General features: G+C 42.1%; 1 protein-coding gene across 1 annotated transcript; it reads right to left on the bottom strand.

Moving 5' to 3' along the window:
• Positions 1-9184: 9184 nt before the first annotated feature.
• LOC118081523 (BTB/POZ domain-containing protein KCTD16) lies at positions 9185-9724 on the bottom strand. Its single transcript, XM_035108017.2, has one exon. It carries the CDS (start codon positions 9722-9724, stop codon positions 9185-9187), a length of 540 nt encoding a protein of 179 aa, XP_034963908.2.
• Between the last annotated feature and the right edge of the window lie 1038 nt (positions 9725-10762).

Below are 10762 nucleotides of genomic sequence, written 5' to 3' on the forward strand. Positions count from 1 at the left end.
TTACTGTCTGAATTGGCAACTTCACATTGCTTCAGCAAGGAGAGGCTCATTTTAAAAGTTGTCTAACTCCTTTGCCTGCAAGAACTGTGCAGCAGGATCTGAATATCTCAGCATTCAAGACTTTTAAGTCAGAGATCCATACCTTCCAACGTTTATCCAATGAAAATAGGGATGTCCTATTCAATATTTTGTAAGGTGCTGAGCCTATGCCTTGGACTGGCAGGTGTCTTGTGGATCTGTTTCGTGGAATTATGATGATGATGATGATATTTTATTTATACCCCACCCATCTGACCGGGTTGCCGCACTCTGAGTGGCTTCCAACATATATTAAAACCTAATAAAACATTAGATCGGACTGGAAGTGTCCCCTGCCAGTCATTGTAGACAGTGCTGAACTACATGGACAAAGGATCGGACTGAATATAAGGCAGCTTCCTTATTTCTGAGACCAAAGTCATTGACTGCATTTGCACATCAATGTAAGCCACGAATAATGGTTTACTGTGAGTAAATAAATAACTCCCATTTCACTCTGCCCAGGTGACAAGCAGGATCAAACCATAATCCTTGGCTTTGTATTACAGCTCAACCAGGAATACTCGAACTAGAATTGCTGAGCAAAGAACAAATCTTGGCTTCAGGTCATGGTATGAATGAGAACAGAAACTATGACCCCCAGTTCAAATGTATTGTGAAGCCAGGAATTGTGGTTTGCTGCTCATGCTTGGGAGTGGGGAGGAACAATGTTGAGGCAATTTAGATGTCCATGGTAAACTATTAACCATGGCTTACTTTGACATGCAAGTGCAACCTCTGCCTGATTCCCTGTTATATATGTGAACTTTTCATAAAATGAATGTGATGAGGTATAAATTAGCACATCTACTATACAAACCATGGAATTGGGTCTGAGGGGACCTGTGCACGGCTGATGTTGGTCCTGCGACCTAAAGAAATAGAAATTTGTTGGGTGTGTAACTACCTATGGTAGAATCCTTGGAAAATTGAGAAGAGTGATTTAAAGTAACCCTCTTGAATGCAGATAAAGCATTTCTAGTCACAATCATCATTATCACAACATATGTTTGTAATCATGCTTTTCTACATGGTGTACAGTCATACCTCGGTTTAAGTACGCTTCGGTTTGAGTACTTTCAGTTTAAGTACTCCACGGACCCATCAGGAACGGATTAATCCACTTTCCATGACTTTCAATGGAAAAGTTCGCTTCAGGTTAAGTACGCTTCAGGTTAAGTACAGACTTCCAGAACCAATTGTGTACTTAAACCGAGGTACCACTGTATTTCCTTTGCATTTTAGTGATATTGCCACCTGGATGACCTGCCTTCTTGTTGATTGCGAGATATTGGCTATATTTGAACATTTTCTACCTTTCAGACTGGAACGTACAATATAAGAGACAAATGTTGCTATTTCCTACTCTTCACAAAGCGTTTGAAGATCAGTGCAAGCTGCAGGAGCACAACATTACCTAAGGCTGGCATCCAGTGGTGTTCTTGTAACTGACAGAAGATATTCCTGAGTGGAATGGAGAAGGAAAGGTGTTTTTTTAGCAATCCACCTCCTCACAGCCCCCTACAACTGGAGATGAACAAATTTCCCGATAACAGTTTCTAATTCTTCTAGTCTCAACATCAGTTCACCACATTTCTGCATCAGCCTGTGATTTATTTGTTTGTTTTAAAACAATCCTCACAAGCATTTGTCAGAATTTTTAGTGCATATTTCTGCTGATAGAAACATTTTTGCAAGCCTCTTTGCCTAATATATATATATTTACAAGCAATTTCCCGCAATATAACACATTTTTGTATGTTGTGTTCACTAATATATGCATCTTGCGCACCCTTTCTCTAATATGTGTGTTTTTGTACACATTTTCCAGCTGGAAAACTGGATCACAAAATTTGGAGAAGTGCTTCCTTCAAACAATAGCTGCATTCCAATTTGTGTATTGTTTTGGGAAGTGTGAATTAGGTAGGTTCCCATTAACATGTGAAGCAAACTGGATATCTCCTCATCACTATCTGCAACCACACAATATATGCGTTGGATGGTCTTCCAACCCACCTGAGCAAATTTAGGAGGGCTGGGGACGGGAGCTGAAGGGAGGAGAAGGAATACCCCCCCCAAAAAAGTGCCTTTCTCCTTGTGCTGCTAATGAATGCCTTCCACCAGCTGAGGAAACACCACTGAATACCTCCCTGTGTTTCTTTACTCCTATGTGAAGAATAACAAAACCTCTGAAGACACCAATATTGTAGGAAATAGTAGTACTGAGCATTTTTCCTCCTCTCCAGAGTGTTTAAGGGTACATTAGAGCCAATGCACTGCTGGGGGTTTGGAAACACCATCATTGGTTTTTATGAAGTGAATAAGTTTCATCCAGAATTTAACTGAGAATCTTTTTGATAATATAAACAATAATAATAGAAACAGCCAATACAATTAGCTGGATCATGTCCTTCTCATCTGGCAGAGGTTAGAAATGATGCCCTGCCACACTATCCTCACCTCCTCTAGGGACCAGGGTAGTTATTAGAGCTTTAGGCTATTATCCCAGTTACGTAAACTTTATCCTCCTGCCCACCCCCTCTCTGCATTCTTTTCAAAGACGCCTTTCATTCTCAGTGTTTTATCACAGGTTTTATAAACACTTTAAAAACTCATAGTGAGACTGTGAATTCGTAATGTTCATATTACAATTCATATAAAGAATTTTAATTTCTTCCAGGTGCCAAAGTTCCACTGCCCATACAGAGCTCTTTTGCCTGCAATCATTTACCTTTTTTTAAAAAAAAAATGTGAATACTGCATTCACTTTCTTCTATTCTCTCCACTGAAGAGCTCCATGTGTACATGTGTAATGGGGGCTGCATGCATATAGGTTTGCTACTGCTGGATATATATGCATACACACATTTGATATTGGACATTAAATTTTAAGGCTCTTGGGGCAGGCACTGGAAAAGAACAACAACTATTTCATCTAGAACTGGGGGGGGGGGAGGGAGCCACATAAATCATATCTATTCTGGCGCATTTCGCATGGTCTGATTTCCCCCTCCCTGCAGATATTAATCACTGAACCAGCTTGTGTAAAATGAAACCCAGTTCTATTCAACCTCAGAGGAAAAGAAAATATTCTAAGCATTCTACTCCTTCTTCCTTGCTGGCCAAAGGGTTTGTGCTACAATATCCAATAAGCTTATATATAGCGGGGAGTGGGGGAGCTGACTGCATTTGAGATTGCAGAGTGTCAGCCACGCTGAGCTTCAGCCTGTACCTCATTGACAATCCAGCAGGTAAACTGCAAGACAAATCCCTGTTGAAGTGCTATTGGGCGAATGAGCCCCACATTCATTTTTCTCTATAATTTGCTATTAAGATGAATTAATGCTAGGCTGTCTTCTTTGTGATTTGCAGTGAGAAGAACAGTGAGCCCATGATGATCCTGGGAAATGACTGATTCTTATCAAGAGCCTATAATAATAATAATGGAAAAGACTAATTTCTTGTTTTCTACTGTTCTGCAGACCTGGCTGGTCGAAGAATCTGTTTCACAAGTCTTGATAGGAAAAAAAAAACAAGACAAAAAAACCCAAAACCTGTCTAAGATGCTGTGCCTTTTTGATATGTTTTCATGCTGCTGTTCATGGAGACACGGCAGAACTCCCAGACTACCTTAGATAGCTTTTTTTTCTGGTGCCAGCTTAGACTCTGGAGGAAGTATCCAGGAAAGACAGAAGAAAGATAAATGCAAAGAAGAGGAGGTTAAGAACCAGAAGGCAAGAGGGGAAATACCTATGTACTGTGTATGTCTATGGGCAAGTTCAGTTGGGAGAGGAATCAGTTTTCTGAAAAGTACATTATAATTCAAAATGTGAATTATTATTATTATTATTTACATTTCTATACCTGGGAAAGGGTCAAAGTGGAATAATCAAGTCAGGGATGAACCCTTTTTTCTGTTGAGGGCTACACCTCAGGTGCTATCTGCTAGTGACTCTCAATGGCTACTAGCCAGGATGCCTATGTTCTACTTCTCCTGTCAGAGGCAGTATGGCTGTGAATACCAGTTGCTGAGAATCACAGGTGGGCAGAGTCCCCCTGCGCTCATGTCCAGCTTGCAGGCTTCCCACAGGCAACTGGTTGGCCTCTGTGAGAGAACAGGATGCTGGACTAGATGGGCCACTGGCTCCTCTTAGCCAGATGCCTGTGATTGGTGGCACCAGAAGCAAAAGTAGATGGGGTCTGAAGGGGTCTGAGAAGGGGAGGTCACCCTTTACCCTATTCTCTCTTTCAGCCAAACCCCCTTTCCCCTGCCGCCTCTCAATTCCTGTAAAAAAAAATAGACTGAGGGCCATATGGATCCCCAAGTCTGCAAATTCCCCACCCCTGAATTAAGTGGTCAATGAAATCATGGAAGAAGTTGATCAGGGAAGGTGTGGAGCTTCAGGCTATGCAAAGAGTTTTTCTAATTTGCTTATGCCTGTGGGAGTCCATTTGATTTCTGTAATTAATTGGATTTGTTTATAGACTTTATTAGAGGAAACTCTACTATGAAGTACATGTAAGATTATTACATCTCTCTCTCTCTCTCTCTCTCTCTCTGTGTGTGTGTGTGTGTGTGTGTGTGTGTGTGTGTGTGTGTGTATACACACACACTCCCACCACTGTGGGCTTGAGCACAGTTTATTAAGATGATGCTGTTTGCTACTTTGACTTCATGTCCTGGCAACCATGATTAATTGGAGGGAGAAACTGCCTTAATAATCTTTCAAGCTCAAATAAAGACAAATAAGAAATACATTCATATACGTAGACATCAAATCTCAGTTTGACACTAGAGTTGCTCTTGGTTTGTTCCTGGGACTTTCAACTACCTTCCTTTCAGTTTCCAACTTTTCTTCATTGATTTTCTTCCTAAGATTACAGCACTAAAAAAAGCTCTGATTTGTGTGCTTATTTATTGGGCTTATTCCCCACCCCAAGGATTGACAATAGTTTCAAGTTTTGGAGAGCCTCCAAAAACGCTCTCTCACTTCGTCTAGCAGGTCCAGGAGGCTCTTATCAGAGGGACCCCTGCAGAATCCCTACCATGACAGCTCCTGACCCCGGCTCTGCTCACAAGGGCTCCAGGTGGCTTCATCGTTCTATTCTCTCCCTATTTCTCAGCACCAAAATCCATTTTGAATCTGAATAAAAAAAATACACCAAGTGCAGAAACTGGCTCCTCGTGTTTGCACAGTGTTGACTTTGCCACTCTCACTTCCAGTAAGCAGCAGTGTTTCTGCTGATGTGTATTAGTGAAAATGACATAGAAAAATGAATGCATTATATTAGATGGAAGCACATGCAAAAGATGCGTATATTAGGGAAATTTTCCATTAAAATGTGGGCAGATTTTCATGAAGGGGTTAAAAAAAGAGAACAAACTGATGTGGAAATGTAGAGAATTGAAATTAGGACTAGGGAGATGAGGAACCAAAGCTCACAGATTCATTCATCCCTGCACTACACCTCTACTCAATAAGAGCTGTTAAGATTTCATTGAGAAACAAATTTAGCCCTGGCTAATTATCTCTGCAGATTTATTCGCGACTACCTCTCCCCATAAATAATTTAGTTGCAAAATTGTGAGAGAAAATGGCAGCCATAAAACCAGGAGACTAGGCTTCAGATCTGCTGAAAGCAAACACTCTTCAGTCTAAACTGGTGCTACACCCATCATGCACCTTCATCTGGGCTGGGAGATGCTGCTGAGAGACCCTGTGCAAGAACTCAGGCTTTCCAAGCTGATCTGCAGTAAGAAGAAAAAAATTTACTCCACAGTGCTTGGATTTAAGTCAGTTTACTCTAATTAACCTGCAATTAACTAAATCAATGTAAATCCAGGTTCTGTGGTGTGAATGGTTTCTTTAACGGGCTGTTAAAAGTGTCACTGATGCTAAACATCCACTTAGTTACTACTCCTACTACCTCAACTCAATCACAGCGAGAAAGAGACTGGTTTGATTTGTGGCAGGGCTCAGCCCTGGTAAATATTTTCAGTGCCAGGGCTCACCCTGAAACCCCGAAAAGTAAATGGAGATGAAAGTGCACCAGAGAAGCTACAGAGTGGATTTCCCTCATTCCTAATGACAAAATTTTTTTCCAACATTCCTCAGAATTAGGAGACAGGCCTTGCAGATTGGAAGATTGTGTTCCCAGATCGACATCCTGACTCTCTTCTCTCCTCTAAAATTAAGCCCAGGCATACCAAACTGGGGCTTATTGGTTCCCACCAGGAATTTGGAAAGCCATAGAATTCTGCCCTGGTCGAATTTTTTAAAAAGCCTTTAGTGTCATAAAATCATAGAATTGTAGAGTTGGAAGAGGGACCCCAAGAGTCATCTATTCCAGCCCCCTGCAATCCAGGAATCTCAGCTAAAGCATCCATGACAGATGGCCATCCAACCTCTGCTTAAACACCTATAATGAAGGAGAGTCCACCACTTCCCAAGGAAGTCAAACAGCTCTTACTGCCAATGAGTACTGGTAGGGTACATGCTTTCAGCACCATTTCATACTGAACCTCCTAATATTTTCCTTCTCGTGCTTCAGACTCCTCAGCACCCTGAGAGCTAACAACTAAGATATGGCAATAATCATGGAAGTTGCACCATCCCAACAGTGGCTGTTGCACTGCTGCTGATTTGGATGGGTCTAGGGTTGGGCAGCACTGCAGGGAGATGCACAGATGCACAAGCAGGAGCGCAGTCTGCTGCTCCCATAGGTGACCTTCCTGCCAGCCCACATTATCCCCATATAGGCAAGCAGGAACCTCACCACATGTGCTGCTCTTGAGTGCTAGGCTGGAAGAGTCAGGTTCATATCTCCACTCAGCCTGAAGCTCACTTGGTTAACTTGCAGCCTCATCTACCTCGTGGCGTTGTTGGTAATAAATAGGATGTAGGGGAAAGAACCATGTTATCTTGAGCTCACCAATCATCACCATCGTCTTTACTGGGAGGTTAAGCCCTGTTTATTACAGCAGAACCTGCTTTCATATAAGGGTGCTCATAATTGGAATAAACTTGTGTGTCTACAAAATAGGCAAAGAGGGTTTGTCTGAAGGGCTGGCCTGCTGCTTAAAGGAGGTAAGTTTCTATTGTATCTCAAGTGCTTTGTGTCTGCACTGTATTCTTCACACATTCCCACACAAGCTTCTTTAGACCCTGCCTCCCATTCTGTCTAATGCTTTTGGTAAAAAGACGCTCATAAGTAAGTGAAGCTCTTCCCCTCAAAGGGAATCTCTTGTGTTCTGAGAAGGCCCTTGCTCTCCGCCCCCCCCCCCCATGAATCCCCATTAGCTGAGTGCATTTGGATACTTTTCAATTTTTAATTTCATTTTCAAATGCATGCAGCTAGAAGCGGAATGTTGCCTGTCACTTGAACAATCCATTTCCTGCAAACCGGAGTGCAAAATGCATCTTGTTAGGCCTATAATTTCTTCTAATTGCATCTGTCTCCAAAGGGGATGGGAGCCTGCTCTCCCCCATTTATTTGGGCCAAACACGTTCTTGGCAGCAGCGCTTGGCAAGCTGGCATAAATCAACAACTCAGCGGCTTGACCTGCCTGTATTCTTCCTCCAGAAGAGGAATAATCATCAGCATTTCCTCTTTCAACTGGTTCCTTTCCTTTTCATCCTTAATCTCCTAAATACATTTGATGTTGTGGGGTGGGGTGGGGTGAAAGCTCTATAGCATGAGAAAGGACAAAAGAGCAGAGAGGTAGACAAAATCGCCTAACATATTAACAGAGATGCCAGGAAAATGGTATCAAAATGGTCAAAATACCATTTTATACACAGCTAGAACTGAACCTAATCTCTCTCTCCCCCCACACTTGCCAATTCCTCAACGTAAGAAATGAAGGCTGCAGAAAGAGTCCAACAACTAGGTACAATTAGTGTTGCCATTTAGTTACTTATTTTACCGTCCCTGTGCCATCACCTGATATGCTTTAAAAAAAAAAAAGGAGAGAGAAATCTCTGGCGTGAAGATAACATGATGGGAAAAGATTTCCTGCTTGATTTCTGCATGCCCATAAAGTCTCTTTTGAAGGCAGGGCCAGGAAAAAAAACCAAAACACTGGCAACACTTACAACAATTCACAATGCAGATGTCTGCCATTTCTCCATGCACACTAGAGTTCTATCAGTTTTTATTCCAGCAGCTCCCCCTCCTGAATCCATGGGGCTACTTTTTAAACACTCCACGTTTAAGGGATTGGGATGAAAATTGCTGAAAGAGAAACTGAGCAAAATCTGAAGTGTGACAGCACACAACCACTTGGACCCCGCACGTATCTCCCTACTGGAGTGCAGCCATTGGCTTGTCAGATGTTCCTGCTAAGCTGAGTGCAGTCTGTGGCTCATAAACATTCATGGTGTACAAACAGAGCAAATTCAGATCTACCGCTGATATCAAGAGTTGACCCTCCTCTCCAATAAAAGAAGGGGGCAAATACTTATTCTGTACATAATTCTACAGGGGTGGGGAAGAGGACATAGGTCACCCAGTAAGTTCTAGTAGTTCCTTTTTGAGAGTAACACACGGTTAAAAGGAGGAAACGAAGAAAGCTTTTATGTGGCACACAGACATATATACACTCTCTCCTGGTGTAAACCAGCAAGACATCATGTCTTTCTTTCAAGATCATTGACATCTGCCTGTCCCAGCTTCTCTCTCCAAATAAATGACATTAAAGGTGAACTCAAGAAGGCATGCAGCTTAGAAAATCACCGCCCACCATAAAACTCTGCCCGACCATATGAGAATTTTTTTCGTTGGTGGTGCCACCCACAAACATACTGCACATGTTTCCTTAGCTGTGCGTGTGGCACTACAAGCATATGGCATATGTCAGGAGGTTAACACATGATGAATGCATTGTTAATCCCCCTATCACAGGGAGGATATTGTTATAGTGTAATTAGGAATGCTTTGGTGAAATAGGCAAATTAGGTTGTTCTATAGTGATGGACTGTGGGTCATCGTCATTTTTGTGTGTGTGATCTAACAAATTATTACCATTATTATTTTATTTCTTTATCATGTAAGATCTCATTCTGTAAATTGCAATAAGGTGATTTTCCTTGCCCTAACCCCGCTCCTATAGACGATACTTTCGTAGCAGTTCAGATTGCCAAGGGTGCTTCCTTTCTGGAAACCTGTCTGGGATTTTGATCTTGAGGAAATCCTGGATGCATTTTTCTAACTCTTCCTCAATCGAGAGCTTTTCTTTCGCCGATTTTTTTTTACTAGAGTTGGATTCCCTAGAGCCGGAAGTTAGAGTTCGGAGCAGGTCGCTTTTCCTCCGGATTTCAGACTGCTGAAGTAGCTGCACCGGGCCTTTCTTGACTGGCCTATCCAGAGTCTGTATATTGGACTGGCGGGTGACAGGGCCACAGATGACAGTCTCTTGAGGGGAGCTGGCTTCTGACTGGCTGTCGCAGCTTGAGGTGGACAGTTCATTGCAGGAGGTTCCACTTTCTCCTTCTTTGTCGCCTTTGCCATTTTTACAGCAGCAGTCGCAGTGTGATGAAGACCATCTTGAAGGCTCTCCTGGAAATACAAACAGAGAACGTGGTAAGGACATGCTGCTGTAGACCTGGCAAGATTCAAAGAGACGTACAATGCAGCTTTCATTCATATGCTTGAAAAAAATGATTATATGTCATTGCCACGTATTGAATATATTGGCAGGATAAATGGAGCACACAAATGAGAACTGAGGCTTTGCTGGGAAGAAAAATTACTGGTCTTTGAGGTTTGTAATCAGCCAGCTGGAAAGCCTCTAGCATTAAAGACACACACAACGCAAACCAATGTTTATAACTGAAATCCCCTGACCAGTTACATGCATTTAGGTTCTACTGCAATCAATAGGATTTAATTGTGCGGAAGTGGGTGCAGCACCGAAGACTAAATATGTCTTAATTGGTTTCTTGATTTGTCATTTTAAAATGCTTAGTTGAAGATGTGCCCAAAGTAATAATCTATGGCTAGAAGAAAAAACTAGAACAGATTAATAATAATAATAATAATAATAATAATGGAAAAATAAAGGGGGTGAAATCATTTGCCTTCTGAATGAAATACTGAGCTAATGATGGATTTAAAATGTCATCTGTCTTCGGAGAGAACATAATCATCACTCCCAACCTGTAGGGACCATAACCGTCATTCAAATCAAGCCAAATTTAGTTTGCTGAGTAGCAGCTTCTTAACAGAGACACATCATCTGCAAGGGAAACTGGGGCACAGTTTCCAGAGATGCAAATGAGGGGACGGGGTGCCTCTTTTGCCTTTCTGTATTGAAAAATAAAGCCAGTTTCTAAATTTCTGCCACACTCTTGTGTGATTAAAATAAACAGAATTCAGAGTGAGTTATGCAGACAGGAACAGGTTTTAGCCATTAGGAGCAGGAAATAGGTTTACCCCCTTCCCCATCATCTGGGACATCTTTTTTACTTTCTTCTATATTTATGGAGTGCAGTAAGAGCAGAACCTGACTGTCATCCCTTGTATCAAGGGGCCCCATACACATGGGCGTAGGCAGGGGGGGCAGGAGGGGGCAGCTGCCCCCCCCTAGAAGCAAAAAATTATTGTATTTTACAGACCATAACCAGCACTTTCCCCCTCCAAAAACTGAAGTGGAAAGGGCTTTGCTTTAGCGAGAGCAGCTCTC

The sequence above is a fragment of the Zootoca vivipara genome, chromosome 2 (assembly GCF_965207765.1).
Source record: "Zootoca vivipara chromosome 2, rZooViv2.hap1.1, whole genome shotgun sequence".
Taxonomy (NCBI): domain Eukaryota; kingdom Metazoa; phylum Chordata; class Lepidosauria; order Squamata; family Lacertidae; genus Zootoca; species Zootoca vivipara.